Source organism: Archocentrus centrarchus, chromosome 12 (genome assembly GCF_007364275.1).
Source record: "Archocentrus centrarchus isolate MPI-CPG fArcCen1 chromosome 12, fArcCen1, whole genome shotgun sequence".
Lineage (NCBI taxonomy): Eukaryota > Metazoa > Chordata > Actinopteri > Cichliformes > Cichlidae > Archocentrus > Archocentrus centrarchus.
Window position 1 is genome coordinate 21,082,221 of NC_044357.1, and position 20,389 is coordinate 21,102,609.

Below are 20,389 nucleotides of genomic sequence, written 5' to 3' on the forward strand. Positions count from 1 at the left end.
TTTTTAAGAGTAGCACTTAATTCACAGGCTCAGAGAATTAGACTCACATTGTCTTCTTAATAATTTAGAAGACAAAGGGACAAGAGTACCATTTAGATTTAATCATGTTTATTTTTGACTTGAGTCCAGCTGTTTTAGTGCAACATGGCCTTCTGCTGCACATTCATCTTCTGGGTTTTCTCTCCAGATGCTTTGTTCTTATTGATACCAGATTTGCATAAAGTCACACATATATATGAGATTTAGCTGTCTTGTTGCCAGATTATAATTTTACTGCATTGCTGCCGTATCTATTCTGTGATGCATGAAAATGGAACACATACATACAGTGCATACCACTGCTTATGTGCTGAAGATTTTTTTGTTTTGGTATGGTTTGTTCATTTTTTATGAGCCCCCCCCACCCTACCCCCCTAAGGAAAGGGTTTGGCTTTGTGCAGATAAAATAGGACACATGCCCTGATAGCATGAGCTATATATAACCTAACCTTGTGTTGCTCAAGCAGCACACCTTTATGAGTGCACAGAAACTAGACTGTGACTTCTCTTTGTAACCAGTCCAGACGTCACTTTCTCTCTTTACACTCTCAACAGATTGCATTACCCGCTTGGCAATTTTCTAATTACCAACTGTAATACAATCAAATTAGCTAATAACCTATATAATCTAAAAAAAAATTAAGTCTACACTATTTTATGTAATAACGGTGCCAGTGTCAGTAGTTCTTAAAGCTGTGTTTATGTTAACAGCATCTGATTACTAAGGCCTATAGTAACTTAAATATTAAGTTACTATAGGCCTACATGAGGTGTGACTTGTGTATCTATTAATTTTGATGTGCAATACAAAGTGCAATAATTATGTTTTTATAACCTGAGGGCCTCGAGAGCTGGTTTTGTTCCTGTTAAATGCTTGTAAATGATGCTTAATTTCACTTCAATCTAAGGGGTTGTTATTAATATTTTTTTTAGTCCAAAGAGGAAAGAAATTAGTGCGCTAGTAACACTCTACAGCCTGAGGAACCCTTTGAACGGAATCACACCATTTTGAGTCAAATCACACATCATTTGGAAGCACAAAGCCTCAAAATGTATAATGTGTAAACCATTTTAAGATACCAGGGTCACAGCAATAATAACAAAAGTATACTATAGCTGATGGCACTCGGGGAAACAGTAGTTTCTTGCCTTTTTCAGGCATCTCTTGGGGCATATGCTTATTGATGAGTTCTATAAGCACACTTTTTTTAAGGTAAGAGTCCAGGATACAAAATACTCTTCACCTTTTAATCACTGTAGTAAAATACAGTTGCTATGAATTGTAAAATTGTGCTATCATGTTAAAAAGTGGGAAACGCTTATGCCAACAAAACAATCATATTTTGTCCTTCATACCCGCCCATATTCTCTTTGGGACAATAGAAACTAATACTAATAGCTCCTTTGACATATAAGATTACTGGTAGCAAGAATGCTAATTTGTTCTTAGGTGTACTTGGAAAAATTTTAATGGGTGTAATGGGTCTCAGCCCCAAAATCTCAAGATCAAAATCTGCTATATATATACATGGATATAGACTTTAAAAAATAAATCACCCAGTAATACCATTACAGTACATGCAATGCCTACTTCATGTACCATTTTATGTTTATTGTTAGAATATTATTATACTTATTTGACATGTCTTAAACATGAGACTCATCTCTTGAGACTGAGCTCACGAGTGTGTAGCACATTGCAATGCAGAAGCTGCATGAGCAGAGCAAAGACAAGAAAACAAAAGAAGAAGAAACAGGATACGTTGAACTGAAAACCTGCATGGATGAAACTGAACATTCATCTCTAAACACTGAAACTCTGTTCTGTAGGCAAAGCATGAACACGCTGCTCTATATTTTCGACGTTTGCGTGGTTTAACCCAAATCCTTAAAGCCTGAAAAGAATCTGTGGTCTAGACAACAGCAGGGTGATAGCTGATTCAGATTCTCATCTTAACTCCTTCCACTTTGGGACTCTAGGTGAACAACAGTAACAAGAAAGAGTGGAACGGCATGATGGGAGAGCTCCTGGGAGGCCTGGCTGACATGATTGTAGCTCCGCTGACTATAAACAATGAGCGAGCCCAGTACATCGAGTTCTCCAAACCCTTTAAATACCAAGGCCTAACTATTCTCGTTAAAAAGGTAAGTAGTATATTTGGTTCTCAGATGTATAACCACTAGGGAGCTGCATATATTACTTGTGCGTGTGTTACTTTATGTAAAAACATAATGAAGCACAGTAAGAGACTGCATGGCTTCAGCAGAGAGAAATTCAAACACACTTAATGCAGTTCTAGCAGAACGTGGTTAGCGGTGGTTACAAGATATCATCTGTATTATCTGAATTATTTAAAAGAGAAATGCCAGGTTAATGGCAACATGACAAAGAACTGTGTGTGACTGTGCAGTGCGATTTGAAGTGGCTGATGGGAATCAAATCACCCCTGACAGTTTGTAAAATATTAACTTGATCCATCAATTTTAATTTCCATATGTTATTAAAATCTCTAAGTGCACAAAGACCTGCAGCGAATCTGCGTTCATTTTTCTCTGTTATCATTATGAGGTGATGCAGTATCAGTTACCACTTGCCTCTACCGTCTTTCTTTGAAAGAAATGAATGCCATCTGTGAAGGATTAGCCATGGATTACGCATCTCAAACAAGTGTTAAGACACTGCGTTCTCATTTTCTGTCCTTACAGATTCTTGCAGGCACAAACTTCTGCCTCAAATTGTAAAAAAAAGACACAACTCTGGTCAGATATAACTAACGCTCTTTAAAATGTTAAAGAAACAAACTTATTTAATCTCATTGGCCACATCTGAACCAATTTGATCCATGTGAGTGAATAATAACCTACAATACTGTGCAAAAGTCTTGAGCCACCCCTCATGTCTTTATAATTTGCCTTTAAGGAGCCCTACTTTCTTGTCATTAAAATTGGTCTTGAGTAACAGTTCTCCAGGCTTTCTGAAGGTCTTTCAAAGGTTTTTTTTTTTTTTTTGGACATTTGCTTTTGGCTTTTTGCATCACTTTTCACTCATTTTCAGTCCAGTTGTTGCACCTGACCATTTTTAGAAGAATGTTTATTAAACCACTTAAAACCAACCTACGAATCATTCAAGTATAAAAAGACACCTAACTCAGGGGATGACACAGTGTTGTGTCCACACATAACCAACTTTAAATGACTATATTTAGGCACTTCCAAAGATAACACAGTTTTACAGACACAAAATAGTATGATTCCCAAAGAGCTATTAGCCAAAAACTTACCTTGGCATGATGTGCAGCATGTCCTTAAAAACTCTGAGGAAACTGGACAAGTGAAGGACAGAAGAAGAAGTGGCAGACCTAAAAAACCATCTACAGCAGATGAAAGTCACGTCCTTAATAAACAGGGGAAAAAAAAAAAATCCAGCATTGACCTGACACTGGACCCGAGAGATGCATCTGGCCCTTCGGTTGATCCATCTGCTGTTCACTGAAGCCTCATCAGAAATGCTCTCAGCGGAAGGTTGGCTGTCAAGAAGCCATTCTTAATGAAGGGAAACAGGGAGAAAAGGCTGAGGAATGCCAAATTACATGAGTGGAGTGAAAATCAGTGGCGACAGGTCTTGTGGAGCCTGGACAGCAACATTATCGAAGAAGGATGGGATCATCTTGACAGAGAACGAAACAAACAGCAGCCAGCATCCAAAGAAGAGCTTTGGATGCCCTTCGAGGTGCCTACTTAAAGAAGTTACAAGAAAGCTGCTTAAGAGAGTTCAGGCTGAAGAATAAATGCAGTCATACCAAATACTGACTTTCAAGTGCATTAGAATTGTACAAACTCTGTTTTTGCCTTATACATTGTAATTCCATTTATATCTGTACATGTTTCCCATTTTCCTGGTAAAATATAAAGAAATAAGGGGTGGCTCAAGACTTTTGCACAGTATTGTATAAAAAAAAAAATCCAAAAGTTTTCCTTTCTTTTAGGCTAAATTATGAATATTCACATTTAACAAATCACACATTTACAAAAAAACATGATTGCACGAGTAACTTCTTGCTGAAATCTTACTTCAGTGCATTATTGTAGCAGGCTGTGGAAGCGGAAATAAACCCTTTCACAAGCTGGTTCTGGATTTGCTCTCTGTGTTTAATAAACCTGGTCTGCAATATGCAAACTTAATTCATTATCAATCGATAATCAGTGACTGTGTTTGCTTTCAGGAAATTCCTCGCAGTACACTGGACTCATTTATGCAACCGTTCCAGAGCACGCTGTGGCTGCTGGTGGGTCTTTCGGTGCATGTGGTGGCGGTGATGCTTTACCTACTAGACCGGTTCAGGTACAAAGGGGACATGTATCTGTATGCATGTATCCATATGTGTGTGAAACACTGAGCACATGAAGCATATGTGTTTGTGTGTATGAGTTTATGAGTGTGTACATGCGCTGCAGATCTTCCCTTGATGCGGACGGGAAGGCAGAGGTGAAGATTGGTTCCAGTCATCCCACCGCTCTGTCCCTGTGCCGCTGTCTTTACCCTGTTTTCTTTCTGAGGACTTTGTCTTGCTTTGCTCACTCGTGTTCAGTTTCCCTCCCTTTTTTGGGATCACCATGTTTTTGCCCTCAGCAGGTTTTCTGACATTTCTCATTTTATCTTCTGCAACCCTCCCAATTTCTTCGCATAGCCCGTTGGGAGATTTAAAGTAAACAGTGAAGAAGAAGAAGAAGATGCCCTCACCTTATCATCTGCCATGTGGTTCTCCTGGGGAGTGCTGCTGAACTCTGGTATTGGAGAAGGTGAGTCATAGCCAATTGCTGAGATCCTGGGTGATCTATTGTAGTCTTTAAACAATTTTGCTGTTATAAAAGGACAAATATCAAGGGTCTTTGTGGCTCTGGGTGCTGCCTCACTGTCATGTTGTTCTTTGAGGATGACAAAAAAAACCCTTTAAAATCACATTTTGTACAGACAGGCTTTGGTAGAGCTTGTAGCAATTTTGACATCTCATTTCATCTTCCTTCAAGTGTCTCTTTTTCATGATATTTTGTGAGTATACACACACACACACACACACACACACCCACACACACACACACACGTAAATCAGTTTGATTTATCTTATACTGGGATGGCCCCTCAGTTCATCCTCTGTCTGAAATAAGGTGTTTTAGCTCCTCTCCCTGTAAGGGAACTCTCCCTTTAAAGGTACAGTCAGTCATATTTTGAGGTTGTTTATAGTAAAAAAAAGAATATTTTACACATAGATATACATTGATTAGTGTAATTACATCTTTCAATAAGTTAATGCATTCTCATAAAGTTAGAATTAATCTGTTAAAAATACATAGGAGGTTTGTGGAAGCCACCATGTTGCCCACATCAAGAAGGACAATGCAAGGCAAAAAACCAGCAGCAATTACAAACAGAAAAGTTTGGGATATCCTCAAAAAACTCACTTCAGTATCACCGTCATCAGTCAGAAGGTTCACCGATTCAGTGAGCCAGAGTTTTTGAGGTGACTTGGGGGTAAAAACATAAAATATTCAATTGAATGTCCGTTTTCTATTCCTGATTTATTAGTAAGTGTTGATATTATTCAAATAGGTTAAAATATAGTGTGTACAAAAATGTCTTTATACACAAACAGTAGTAGAAACACACCAGCCAGCCACGATTAAAACTCAAAGCAGTTGACAATGGCCATTATGGGGTACAATCTAAATTTCATATTTTTGATCTCTCTTGGCTGACTAAAATGTGCTTGTTCTACAGCGACAACCGTAGCTAGTATTACACACTTAAATTAGGAGGAATAAGAAAACAGAATTCAGTTGACTGCAATCATCTGACATCTGGCAGTGACATTTTACACATTGTACTTTTAAACCAGCTTTTTTCTGAGTGGTTGCCCTTCACAAACAGAAGGTTTGAACAGCTGGTGGGTTGGGCATCTGTGCTCGCAGTCAGAGCTGTGTGCCCGAGATGGCCATATTAGGAATATCCACCTTCAGTGACATCACACAGATCCATGAATAGAAAAGACTGTCTGTAACCAATAGTGTAAAGCAGTTAGTTGAAATCTTTTTTATGTTCAATATGAGTATCCAGCCTACATATCCAGAGTATATATGACTGAAAATCAGGAAAAGCAGCTTTAAAAATCCTTATTCCTAAGTATTCTTAGATGTAGTAAATGTTGCGGTAAAAAGAAAACTATCTTGAAATTGACAGTTACGTGTACTGAGGTAAAAACTCTAAACTTGTACTAACCACACAGGTGCACCACGTAGCTTCTCAGCGAGAATCCTGGGCATGGTGTGGGCTGGCTTTGCCATGATCATTGTGGCCTCTTATACTGCCAATCTGGCTGCCTTCCTGGTGTTGGACCGGCCTGAGGAGCGCATCACCGGTATCAATGACCCACGGGTGTGTGACACAAAGAGCTCATTACTCCACATTACCTTTTTTTTAATCACATATATAAATGTATATATTGATTGATTTTATTCTTAGTTATTAATCATCCGTTTGTGCCTTGTCCCTGTCTCTTTATGCAGCTGAGAAACCCATCAGACAAGTTCATCTACGCCACAGTGAAGCAGAGCTCTGTGGACATCTACTTCCGGCGGCAGGTGGAGCTTAGCACCATGTACCGCCACATGGAGAAGCACAACTATGAGAGTGCCGCCGAGGCTATCCAGGCCGTGCGTGACAAGTGAGTCTCGGCCAGGCCGGGCCGACCAGAATATGAGTCGGCCGGCTGCTCGACCTATCAAGCACGTAGACCAGGGCTATTCCAGTTAGGTCTAGGGGAGGGACATGGACCTCCGGATCAGGTGGAAGTGGTAGGATTTACTGCCAGGTTCCCCATGATTCAGGCCCATCGCCCAGCCAAGACAGGTGTCCAGGGACAGTGGCAGGTGTGGACGTGTCAACAGCACTGACAACAGTGTGAGGTTGAGCTAACATTGAGTCGAAGAGCACCCTTTTTCAGGTTGTACCCAGACGAACATCTTTGAGATTGGGGGAATCCAATGGGGGACGCGCCCTCACCCATCATGGCATTGGATTTCATTTGGGACATAAGCAGCGGTAGAGATTGCTGGTAAACGCTGAATGACACACACGATGGGGTGTGAGAGAGAGAGAGAAGGGTGGGAGCCGTAAATGTGTATGTAAATCATTGTACTGTTGCACCGTAACCCCCTCCTTCCCCTCCTTCCCCTTCCTCCCTACTTCCTCCTCCTCGTCCTCCTCCCTCCCCCTCCCCCCACAGCAAGCTGCATGCTTTCATCTGGGACTCTGCGGTGCTGGAGTTTGAAGCCTCGCAGAAGTGCGACCTGGTGACCACGGGAGAGCTGTTTTTTCCGTTCGGGGGCTTTGGCATAGGCATGCGCAAGGACAGCCCCTGGAAACAGAATGTGTCCCTGGCCATTCTCAGGTCTGTCCCAGCCGAAGCTGCATTACTCGTATGACTCTTTTTTTTTTTTTTTTAATTTCTTATCAGTATGATTTCATGGTCACGTATTGACCATTTATAGCCATCCAATACATTGCCTTATGTCACATCTCTCTCTGTATCTCCCCTCTCCTGCCCTGTTTGTCTGTTTGTCTCTGTCAAGTGTATCACTGTTTGTCAGTACATGTGTCCAGCTGTCTGTGTTTCATTTGTGTTGCTAGCTGGGAGTAAGCGGCTCAAATATTTGGTCATTTGCGGCATCTATTAACTCTGTTACCTCTCTCCCCACTACCCCCAACCCCCTGCAGTTCTCATGAGAACGGCTTCATGGAAGACCTAGATAAAACCTGGGTGAGATACCAGGAGTGTGACTCAAGGAGCAATGCCCCAGCCACACTCACCTTTGAAAACATGGCAGGTATGGTCCTTATGGCGTAGAGAAAGCGTTAAAAGTGATTGGACAAAAACTGCAGTGGTAAGGTACTGTAGCCCTTTTTTGTCCAATACCTTTACAAAATCGTTGTTTTAGTGTCAGCGTGGTGCTCTGTGGAAGTGTGCCGTACAGTATCTTGTCCTGTGATTTCGTGCGGTTGTGGTTCTCTATTAATATTGTGTAGTTTGCAGCCATCGTCGTCAGTAGGAGCTGTTTAAGAAAGGAGGGGCGACCACTGAGCATGACAGTCAGACCATGCATTCATGCTCGGTGGGAGCGGTGGAGTTGTGGACCGGAAATTTACATGTCTCTGTGTCTGCTCTGTTTCTGTTCCTCTGTCCCTCCTTCACAGGGGTCTTCATGCTGGTGGCTGGAGGCATAGCAGCAGGGATCTTCCTCATCTTTATCGAAATCGCCTATAAGCGCCATAAAGACGCCCGCAGGAAGCAGATGCAGCTGGCCTTTGCGGCCGTCAATGTTTGGAGGAAGAACTTGCAGGTAGGAATTGCACTCTGTGCCCACCGAAGGGGAAAGGGCCAAAACTTGCGTGCAAGCGAGACAGCAAAACCTCCCTCTCACGAGGGTCGATTTCTGTCTCTCAACCCTTCTAAGAACTTTTGTTTTTTTTAGTAATGGTCTGACCGCTAGATCACCACATGAAAAACAGTGATCTCTGATGCCTACATATAATGTAAGGCATTCTGAGTGGCCACCCTGTGGATTTAAACAGTTCCCAGAGGCCAAATGCACCCGTGTCTCTTGTGTGTGCCTGCAGGAGAGTAAGGAGGCTTCTGGAAGTCAAGCGGTGGCTGGAACTCCCTCTTTAGTATGTAGTAGAGCCATTTCCACCGCCATGTCACCTCTCGCTCTTGGCGTAACAATAAGATAATTAGAGATCTTCTCACATGATGGATATCCAAATTTTAAAAAAATCTCCACCACCCACGTCCATGGCATGAACCAGTAGTTCTAAGCTGCTACCGTGGCGCTATATGCTTCATGAGGTCATATGATGCGTACATGGAACGCCAACGAAAAGAAACAAATGCCCTGCCAGAAACATTATAAAACCATTATTAACAATGATTACTGTACAGTTGATGCACTTTGATCGTGCCCCCATTGATTTCCATCTCTCTGGCAGCAAAACTAACAGCAGCCAAAAGCTGATAACGCAAATAGAGCATAAAGAGCAAAATCAATGCCCTGGCACAGTCACACAGCAGTGACCCTTCCACAATTGTCCACGTTAAGTGTAAGGTGCAATACTGCAGTGCACAGTGTGTCTCCTTATCCACCGCAGTGTCCATAATGCAGACACCAAGCAAGAATGTAAAGACTCGCATGGCAAACGCTTCCTGTAACATCGCCTGCCTAAACAGGTGTCAATTTAAAGGCTCAGTTCACTCAAATGTTTGTTTGTTTTTTTTAAGAAAAACTTGTTTTTGTACACACACTAGTGGTATCTAATCATGCAGCGAATTTTGTTTCATTTTCAGGAATTTTCCAAAACCAATAAAAGAAAAAAAAATGTAAATGAATGGAACATATTTGCAGTTTGAAGTCATTTTCATGGCAAGATACCACTATGAACAAACACTTTATTTTTTTTATTTGAATGGACTGACCAGCTGGGTTATAATCAAGCAATAAGTTCCTCTGCTCAGCCAGTGAAGAACATGATTTGCCCCTGTACTCCAATGCAATCAGTGCCGACTGTGAAGGTACAGGGTTTCCACATTTGATGGCCAATCACAGCCTGAGTCTGTGATGAGGCTGTGGCAGTCTATCTGCTGTGTCTCTGTAAGCCCTGAACCAAGTGAAATGATACAGCAGGGCTGGAGGAAGGTATAGTATGAATATCACAAGTGCCTGTCAGCAAATCAGTGTCCTTCTAAGAGTGTCTTCCATCAAACTGATAGCTGTATGTAACTGTTGTATGTGTCCTCATATAGATGTACATTCTTTAAGCGCATACAGCAGATGCGTGCATGCAGGGGGGACGTCACTGAGAAAGGAGAGGGACACACTAAACTGCCCACAGACTAATGTAATTTATATCCATGTCAGTGATGATCACGCTGATTTCTCTGCATCACTAAACAAAGATGGCTCATGCTTGCTCATCTTGCTCATTGACCATCACTCTGGGCCCTAGAGCTAACATTGCCAGACACACATTGCTCTAACGACAGTTGTTACGATGACGCCTTATGCAAGAAGCGCTGAGCCCATGAAGTAAGGCTAATCAAATCTGCTTTGCATGAGAATTATTCAGGATCTTATTCATGCTGTTTGGGTGTGCTGATTTGATTACTCACAGTGATCTAAATTTCTCAAATTAAAAATGACAACTTGCTTTTTTGTTTTTAGGGCACAAACTTGATCTCAGATCACAGTTTATGTGGCCTCTTCCTTCCTTAGTACAGCAATCACTAAAACCTCGATACCCATTACTGGCATCATTTCGACTGCTTGTATGTGTGTTTCATGTTATTATGTGCTTTTAATGCCTCAGGTTGGTGTATTATGCAAAGCAATGTGCAGGACTGTGCACCCACATGCCTTCAAACAGAGGCATAGCTTCAGAGAAAGTGCACTTCCGAGTAAATCTGTTCACAAACTACATCCCTCACCTTTGCATTATCTCACATATTTTTAAAAGCTAAAAGCTCTCAAACAATAAGTTTATTAGATGTCACGCCAACACTGCATTCCTTTTGCAATCTTTTACAAAGAAATAAAAGTCGCCTGGGATAGTCAAACTTTAGAAGTTGTAGGAATAGCAATGAAGAGGATGTAAAGGGTCGGTATAATTTATTTGTAGTTGTTCAAGTTGCACAATGAGAAATGCTCGTTTTGGGGCATTTCCTACATTTATCTGCATTTGCTAATGCCAACATATATTCGCGTCTTTGAGCTTGTTATTCAATTGCCAGCGGTGCCTAAATGATATTAAGGCTTAAAGTGCCCCTTTAAATAAAGACATGTAATACAATTAAGCGTATCAAAGCACTCACTTACTCCATTGTTCAGTTTGTACAATGAAAATTGCAGTAGAAACAGAGCCAGTGTGATTTTGAAGTAAAAGAAGTTGTGCCTTTTGAAGCATGGCAGCTGCAATGGAAAAGAATTAAGCCAGATTAATAAGTAAATAACCTAAATAACAAACACAATTCATAGCCACAAGTGATACACAGTCATCTACGTATCTGTCACTTTACTACAGCTGACTGTGAATAAATTGCCCATGGGCACAACCACTCGAGCGTAATGATTGCTATAATTCATGTAGGGTATGTATGTTATAACTCATCTTCATCAGATTATTTATTTAATAGAAGTTTGCTGTTAACTGGCTGAAAGTTAAAGGTTATTACTGCTCTGCTCGCCTAATTTTCTCCTTTGGAACTTTGACAATGTAACTATAATGTGAACATTTATCTTTTAAAACGTATCACGTTCAGCTGCATATTTCTGATGGCATTAGTTTTACAAACCATTTCTAAGACGATACACATCTGGCTTTTAGCTTTGTCTTTTCAAACAGATGTTACTTGGAAGTGCACATTCTGACCAAGATTGAGCCCGGTGATAGTTTGGTATGAAAACAAAGAGTCAGAAACCCTGCAGCGTGACGATAACACTGATGATGTAAAATGATGCTGGAATATGACAGCTCACGTCTGTTTCCGACGGGGAAACGTGCAGCTGACGTACACTGTTGCAAGTCCCATGCCGCGCTTCATCTAATGGTCCAGCATGCCCTGCATGGCCGGGACTGTGCACACGCAGCACCTCATCAGGGCTCTGGATGGCCGGGCTTCACTCCTGCAGTCTAACGTGTAAGAAAAGGGGAAAGTCAGGTGTTAAAAGAACACCTGACATCACTTGGGCATTGATTTTTCTGAACCAAGATCAATACGCACGATGACTTTAACCATTTACTAACATGAGATGTTATCTTCCAACAGGAAAAAGATATTTTTTGCACTAAAATCAAGCGGTGCCGTGCACCAATCACTCCTCTGCCAGCTTTCATCTATCCTGCACATGAGATAATACCTGCTCGCCACCTGATATTATGTCATCAGGGGGTTGAGAGAGTGCTGGTTGGCGGGGTGATGGTGGAACAAATGTGCCCTGAAAGAGCCTAGTCATGTGACCTGATGAAAAAGGATGACCTGCGGGGCCAGTGCTGGCCAGGATTGATTTGTCATGCTATTTGTTTTGTGTTACTTAATCTATGTCCCCCCCCCTTATTCCTTCCCCCCATCCATAAAACGATTTGGCATGTTGAAATTCACACCACACTGCCCCGCCCACCCCAAGGGCCTCCCCTGCTCCTACTAATCAGTCATCCTCCACTTATACTTTACTAACATCCATCTTTAGAGTGCTTTTTTTTTTTTTTTTTTTTTTTTTTAGAAGTAGCATCTTTTAACTTTCCTTTGCTCGGTTAATCATGGGTTTATCATTAAAACTTTACTTTTGTTTTTGCACTTTAATGATAGTAAAAAAATATACTTTTTTTGCTGCTCTAGTAGACACCCATTCCTTCTTATTTTTTTTCTTTCATATGCTCTCCATCTCATCCCATTCCCTGGTGTGTGGGGTGAATTTCCATTATACCCCCTTTAGGGTATAATGACGTTAAATGGGCTTTAATTACTGACTTTTGTCGCTGTTGTTTTCCTTCAATGCATCCAATACTGTAGCTTTTTTTAAAAAACTTTTTATACCTGCCTGGCTTTGGATGTGAATGTTTGCTTTGCTAGTTTTTTTTTTATACATGCTATTTTTGGTTCCCTTGGCTTTTGCTTAAGGATACTCTTTAAAGTAATAACAATCCAAGTGGATGGAAATTTATTTTACTTTTCTTTTCTCCCCCTATGCAGCCCTCTTCCTCTGTAGAGACTCAGGATGTAAGAATACCTTAATATGAGTTTTTCCTTTTTTTAATTGTTGCACACAGACATCCAGTAATTGTGCTGAGAGTAGCTGTGGGGCACTCTGATGGTATGAGGGAGGGAGGGCACCAAATTGGCTTACTGTTTTGGAAGAATATGGTTAAAAGTGCTTCTTTTTCTTTACGTTTTGATTTTGTTTTGACAGGTATGCATTTGAAAAATGTTACCTGTGTGGTATTAAGAGTAGACTGAAGATTAAGCATGTGCTGAGATGAAGAAGTTGCAGCTTTAAAGTTTGTGTTCAGGTAATAGCAAGAGTACAGGGTTTATAACCTAGGTATCACGCCCACTGACATCTTTACTAGTCATCACTCATTCCAGTGCATTTCTAGGGCCAGCTGAATGTTTTTCTAGAGGACTACTGTGCCATCTTGTGCAGTCCAAGTGTGATTATGTTGCATAAAATATAGACAAATGCCCTCATATCAGACTGAACAGATTTTGTTCACTCTCACATCTAACAAGCTTTATCCCCTTCTTTCTCCCTCTTTTACATTTCCAAATGGTGTAGTGTTTTTCACAAGGACCCTCCCAGTAATTAGTCTATAAAAAATAAGGTAATCTCTCGGGGTGGCGGTGGTTTTGGTGATGGGTAGACAGAAAACAGGTGAGACCGAAACCACGGTTATCACCCCAGCCATAGGACATGAATAATGTTTCTACATATATTTATTTTAGGATAGGAAAAGTGGTAGAGCAGAGCCCGACCCCAAAAAGAAAGCCTCTTTTAGGTCCATCAGTACCACCCTGGCCTCCAGCATCAAGAGACGTAGGTCCTCCAAAGACACGGTAAGGAGACGGAAGAAGCAACACCTTCCCTTGTTTATTCTTTCCTCTCTTTCCTCTCCTCCTCCTCTGTCTCTACTTTCATCTTTTTCTCTATTGCTGTCCTCTCTGCCTACATCCCCATATCCGACCACGAAAGAGTCCCATGTTCCACTCACTCATTTCCACACGGCTCCGCTGACCTCTGCCACGTGTCTGTCCCTTCACCATCGATCAGCCATTACCATTTAGCTTTTATGACTCTTCTACAGCATGGAGGGCATCAGTGCAGGATCTCAGGTCAGGCCAGGCCAGGAGCTGGGCTTTGAATTTGGAAAGGGAGCGTCCCGAGTGTCCAGGATTTTTGGGAAAGGAGGGTGGGGTGATGGGACTTGTGTCTTCTGGAGGAAGGGGGGCGACAAAAGCAAGCAGTCTGCCAGTGGTGTTTTGTCTTGGGCTGCTCTTCCTCCCTGCCTCTGGTTTGGACGTCGATTCTGGCAATCGTTTTTTTTGGTGGTGGTGGCACTGTGGAACGTGTGTGTGTGTGTGTGTGTGAGTGTACTGTATGTGAGCGTGTGTCTGTTTCTATGTTTGTGTTCATGTCCTGTCGTTTTGACCGCTTGAACCTTCGTATATCCATCGTTTCTTTGCACCAATCCTGCACTTCCTCTGTTTGGGTTTCAGCCGCTCTTGGTTTGCTTATGGTTTGAAAAGCATGCGCTGGTGTTGTCTTTATTTTATTTTATTTTTTTTCCCAAAACTCATTTTTAAGGTGATGTCCAGCCCTCCTGAGAAGAAAAACTAATGTGTTGTCATATTTATCAACATGTCTATTTCAGGACTCCACTCATGGATTTCTATTAATCAATTTACTTTTTGCTTTGTCATATTTTGTTTGTCATAATTCTTGTTTTATTTCCAGTGTCCTTGTGGTCCGAACTATGCATGCCTCTTTCAGGGTATATTTTCAGGTCACGAAGACAATCTTCTTTTACGTTTTAAATATTGTTTTTATTGTTCTACAAATCTCTGTGAAGCCTTAGACTCTCACTGTGCAATTTCTGCAATAATAAATACAAGCTATTCTTTTTCTTTTCTTTTCTGTTATTTTTACACCATTTCTTTGCTGCAGCACAATGAGAGAGTCAGGTTTTCTGCATTCCTTCACAGTTTGGTTGAAAAGCCCTGCCCATTGCGGTTGGGAGATTGTACTACACAAGCTTGGATCGCGCTGACAAGCCGCTGACCCACAGTCATTTGTGCCCAGCTGCTCTGCCAGGCATAGCTGGTCGCTGACCAGGTCTGGTCATTATCAAAGAACGGCAATAATTTGTGGAGATAGCCGTCGTAGCCTTTTGCACTAACACTATGTTTTGAGTGTGTTTCTCAGGAGAGATGTAGCCAATGGAAGCAAAGCTAACAGCTTGTAAAGTTTAAAAAAGTGAAAATAAGTTATTGTATTATTTCATTTTCTGTTCTCTTTTCTTTCTCTTCTGTTCAATTTCTTTTTTCTAATGGATGTTTCTGCAATGAAGCCAACCACCTTTACGCTTCCATGGCATTTTTCCAGTAGAATTTCTTTCATTTTATAAGAAGAAGAGCGGGACCGCCACTGCTACGTTGTCTGTATGAGGGTTCGGATGCTGGTTTGGGAGCCCAAATGGGGGGGAAAAAAATGTCTTCAAGTGGAAAATGAAACAGGATTTAGTGTAATTACAAAAGATGCTCCGATTGAAAGACCTGCCATCTTCAGTCTTTGACCATTATTTTTGATTTTATATAAATGTTCTTCTTTTATATTAATGGATATCAGTGGACTTGAGTGTCAGTGTCCCTCACCCACATGCCACACTGCTCCTCTCTCCCTCTGCAAGCATGCTAATTACTTTAACTGTCATAGATGTAGTAACCGTAGAAGTAGAAATACTCTTTGTAGCTGTTCCATATATGAAAAAAAATTTTTTTTTCATCATAGTTGTATTGAATAAGTAGCTTTTAACTGTGGTTGTGATGTCAGTGAAGTGTTTCTCTCTTGCTAGTCCACTTGACCCCAGTAGGGTGCGCTGTTAGCAGGCCCTCAAGGTACAAGACATGAGGAGACCCAAATGGGGGCTGTAAGCTATATGATGATGCAACTTGCGGGTCAAGGAGATGAGGGACATCCACTCTGACTCCTGTTTATTTACAAAAAAAAAAAAAAAGAAGAAGCAGAAGCAACATTTTTCCCGTTCAGTCTGGATGCCCCCACATCTGTTAGCATGTTAGTTGCATCATATCAACTTCTGAAACTCACATGCTCGAATGTATCGGCTCTATCAGCTTAAAACAAGAGGCACTTAAATTTAAAAAAAAGGCAAATGAGATGGGTACACCTTCCCTGTTTTGGTTTTGAACTTCATTAATGTGCAGTATTAATGTGCTTAATGTATAAAACAAAATAAATGCTTTCCTGCATGCTGAATGCAATGGAACAGGTTTCTCCAACACAGCACTGTGAGTCAGAATTTTGATTGGCATGTTGGAAATTAGTTGGATTATAGCGGACATAATGCAGTTACCCCACCCAATCTCACTGTGTTCCAAAAACGTGAAGCAGTTCTACAAGAACAGCATGTTGCCGCAAACTCTATTCATGGTGTATAACAGGAGATTCTACAGTATAATGTAGGATGTCTGTGTTTTTGCACTTGAGAAGAAACACAGTGTCAGTAAAAAAAAAAAAAATAAGATGCAGCTTACTGCTGCCAACAGCACTAAAAAGACACACATGCATGGATATGGGACCTCATCTCCCCTCTCAGGATTGTAGAAGCTTACAATTCAACATATTCTGCTCTTAAAGAAGCACAGTGACGCAGGGATTGGACGTAAGAGTCCGACACAACAGCACTTGTGAAATCAGCCTAAAATTTCTGTTCTTCTCTTGAGCTGCTAAATATAGAGAAGCCGCCTTTCTGCATGCACATAGATGACTGTGGGGGTGATAAATGAGCTGCCCGTTTTATCCATGGCAGGAAGTTATCACCCAGTCATGTTGCTGAGGCTAAATAAATAATAAATAAATATATGACTGCTGTTGTCAAGACTCTCAGGATCTTACGTCAGCTCCAAAACTAGCCCACCTCAGGCACAAACCGCTCTGCAAAAATTCAGACTTTACAGAAAATGACACAAAATTCAAATCTGCCTGAGGGGGGGTTAGAGCAGCCTCCTGCTTCTGCAGAACACAGTTCTTAAATTAAAGTGAATATTTAGATTTAGATTGCAACAACAACAACAAAAGACTACTAAATTTTGTCAATAAATGACACCCTGTTATGTGTGTCTTCCTCTGCCCTGTTTTTCTTCACCTCTGCAGCAGTACCCACCCACTGACGTCACGGGCCAACTCAACTTGTCTGACCCGTCTGTCAGCACAGTGGTGTAAAGGGAGAGGGCGACAACGAGGTTCACTCCCCAAGGAGAGAGGAAACGAGATGAGGGGAGAGGAGAGGAAGCCAAAGCCGAAGCTTTTATTTCACCACCTGCCAACGGAGCTTTTGAGGAAACTGCTTGCTGAGGATGTGGCTGAAAACACTCAACTTGCACCTTTTTTGTTTTGCTTTGTTTTGTTTTTTTTAAAAAAAGACAATAATCTAGATGTTTGTAGGGTCCCTGAGCATGCACAGAAGAACCCATCTGACATATACAATCTTTTCCTTCTGCATATTATAACCTAGCTTATTTAACCTTGTTTTGTCCTTTTAATTACATGCATTTACTTAATGTTCGATGTTTTCCAATTTCCTGAGCAGCTGTCTAGCTTTTAGCAAGCCAGGTTAGTTTGGTTAAGTTTATGGATAAATCAGTTTGGGTGCACGTCCTCTACTTGACATATCACTTCCACTTAGGGCCTAGAATCCACAGTATTTAATATTTCTTAAAAACATATAGATGATCTGTAAGCTTCAATGGAGGTCAAGAATTTTTAATAGGAATTATCTGTGTTTTTATCCATACTTTAAAGGTTTTTAGATAAAAAATGTATTTTATTTGGAAGCACTAATAATGGCACTACAGTGAAGCATATGGCTAATCATGTCCAGAGAAGATGACAAAGGCATGTGTGTGCTTGTATATGAATGGTAATGATAATAGTTATTTTAAAGGCTAAATACCAGCTTCTGTAGATGTTCAAATTGAACTTTTCCCCACTTTAATTTTGCACTATCCTGAAAAATGCACGTGTTTCTATTTTTAATGACAACTCAAGTTTGAACTATTTAGCTTTACTACTATTTATAGCAAGACATATGCAGGTGATGTAAGAAATCACAGCCTACTTTGATTCATTAGTTAAGTACTATTGGTGTTTTTCCTGTTCAGCCATATTTGAGACAGTTGGCTGTGAGCCATTCTGCCGTTCTGGGATGCCCCTCTCTCTTCCTCTCTCCTGCCGCCGCAGTCTTTCTCATTTCCAGTCTCTAAGGGGTTGCATCAAAGGGCCAGGTTTTTCACCCAACCAGCACTCGGTCTTTCATGCAAAACCTCCTCCCTTGTGTAGCGCCGGGGAACTTTTACACGAAGGAAGCCGAGTGAATTGAAAGCTTCGATCAGCTTGCAAGCTCATGTGCAGGTCTTGGTTAGATGTAAAAACAGGCCGTTTCCCAATTTCTGGAGGTGAGAAACAACTGCTCTTAAGAAAACTGTCATATCCTTTCTGGTGTCTGGCACTGTATAGCACTTTATGGTGAGGACTCTCCCAAACTGTAAAACAAAAACAGAACATGTATGATTCTCCGCTGTAAGGTGTCCAACAGATTCCCCTGTCAATTTGCTTTATTGGAAAAAAGAATAGTAGGATATATAAAGTCTTTATAAGAGAAATTATTTTAAATTGAGCAAAGAGGTTGCTTCTGATCCCATTCAAGCCTGCGCATGCTTATGTGTTATTATCAGTGCTTTACTTTGGATGTGTGCTGTTGCCATGTACAGTTAGCTGAGCTGTGTGGAGCACTTAAAGTTGAATGAAATGTAAATAGACTCTGGCTCTGTGTTGATGAGGTTCATGAGCTCGTACAATGAATGCAGCTGGGAATGTCTTAAACTATAGTTACACAAACACACAAAACAGTTGTGATACACAGGCATGCACCCACACACACATAAACACACGCACACACATACACAAAAACCCTTAAGGGAGGATTCACTTGTTTTTCTTACCTTTTCCAATGAAGATCTTGCATTGAATCATGTTGTTTATACAACTGTAAATAAAATACACTTACATTGCCATGTCCAGTGAATCCTTTGCTTTAATACACTATCTGTAAGGTTGCAACTAACAACTATTTTCCTTGTCAGTGTCAAGTAATTCATTATGTTAACTGATGAGGTCTACGCTATGTCATCAAATTTTGAAAAGAGGATACAAGTACATATTCAGGTTCAAACTGCAAAATATAGAAACATTCATATGACAAAATGTGTAACAAAAGGAATAAATTAGCATATCTGCATATGAGTCAAGGCAAGCAAAAAAGTAAAAAACAATGCTGCAGACAGGACCACATACCGTCCTATGAAAAGCTAAGTACACCCTTACTGCTTCCTAGGAATCGAGAGGAAAAGTAGCAGCCAGCTGCTGCTAATCACATGAACTTGCATGAACTGATCATCAGCAAGTGTGAGCACCTCTATAAAAGCAGCCGTTTTGGCAGTTTGTTGCTCTAGAGCGTTCAGGTGTGTGTTAATACAATGCTACAATCTTCCCAGAAGTAGATGTTCCACCAAATTCACCTCAGTGTCAGAGAAACTGCTAAAGGTGGTTCCTCAAGCTACTGAATCATGGGATGTACTTAGTTTTTTAAAGTGGTGAAAAAGAAAGCCTTCACTGGTTGGCATGCACCTCTAACATTTGAAAGGCTATCAAAGGTCTATGTTGTGTGCAACTGACATTATTTCAAATCTTCTGCTCATCTTTATAGGTATTCATATAGTATTCTGGGGGTGGGGGTGTCATTATGGCAGTAGCACTTCTCAAAAGGAAGATTTCACGTTACTACAGACTAAAACAATCTAAGTTAAACTAGACCCAAACTAATAAAAACATTCAATGAAATGAAAATGGACAAGATTTACCAGTATGTTAAAGTCTGAATCATTGTCCTGTTTAAAGTCAAACAGGTTAAAGTCTGTGAATCAAAGCAAAAAAAGAAAGTCCGCACACCAGAGAAGCTCCTGGAGGAAAATTTATTGCCAAAGCCTTGAGGAAGTAGGGCGGCTTCCTCCAGGAGCTTCTCTGGTGTGCAGACTTTCTTTTTTTGCTTAGTTTTTGCTTTTGTTCCTGCACCCTTTTGACCTCTTTTTGGATGTGCGTGTTCCTCTCATTGTTCTAAAGTCTGTGAATCCTCATAGTTTTACCTCAGTAGTCTAAATTTAGACTTTACGGTTGTCTGCTGCTTTTAGTCCTTATTATACAACTTTAAGTACAATGCCCAGCAAAGATGTTTCTGAAGTACTTTTTAGATGTTGTCCTCAGTTGCTTCACAGTTTGGTCCAGACTGAAATGTTACAAAAACAGCCATGGAATCTTACCTTTAAAAAATGATGACATTTTGTAGATATTAATAGTAATACAGCACAACTAGTAGAACAAACACATTGTTAATATTAATGTTAGCAACGCTTTTAAAACTCCAGCAAATTACACTGACTGCTGTGATAAAGGCCTGTGA

General features: G+C 40.8%; 1 protein-coding gene across 2 annotated transcripts in view; it reads left to right on the forward strand.

Annotated features, from left to right (window-relative positions):
• Nucleotides 1–18,947, forward strand: part of grin1a (glutamate receptor, ionotropic, N-methyl D-aspartate 1a) — a 37,632-nt gene extending 18,685 nt beyond the window's left edge. Inside the window, exons 12-24 of one of the 2 annotated variants that reach the window (XM_030742145.1) lie at nucleotides 2,020–2,184; nucleotides 4,263–4,381; nucleotide 4,477; nucleotides 4,728–4,839; nucleotides 6,321–6,469; nucleotides 6,601–6,758; nucleotides 7,320–7,484; nucleotides 7,811–7,920; nucleotides 8,288–8,433; nucleotides 8,711–8,761; nucleotides 12,834–12,860; nucleotides 13,584–13,694; nucleotides 17,029–18,947. In XM_030742145.1, coding sequence (XP_030598005.1) covers nucleotides 2,020–2,184; nucleotides 4,263–4,381; nucleotide 4,477; nucleotides 4,728–4,839; nucleotides 6,321–6,469; nucleotides 6,601–6,758; nucleotides 7,320–7,484; nucleotides 7,811–7,920; nucleotides 8,288–8,433; nucleotides 8,711–8,761; nucleotides 12,834–12,860; nucleotides 13,584–13,694; nucleotides 17,029–17,097 — 1,383 coding nt within the window. In that variant the 3' untranslated portion in view covers nucleotides 17,098–18,947. The remainder of the gene's footprint in view (nucleotides 1–2,019; nucleotides 2,185–4,262; nucleotides 4,382–4,476; nucleotides 4,478–4,727; nucleotides 4,840–6,320; nucleotides 6,470–6,600; nucleotides 6,759–7,319; nucleotides 7,485–7,810; nucleotides 7,921–8,287; nucleotides 8,434–8,710; nucleotides 8,762–12,833; nucleotides 12,861–13,583; nucleotides 13,695–17,028) is intronic. The other variant, XM_030742146.1, reaches the window with a different exon arrangement.
• Nucleotides 18,948–20,389: the final 1,442 nt, after the last annotated feature.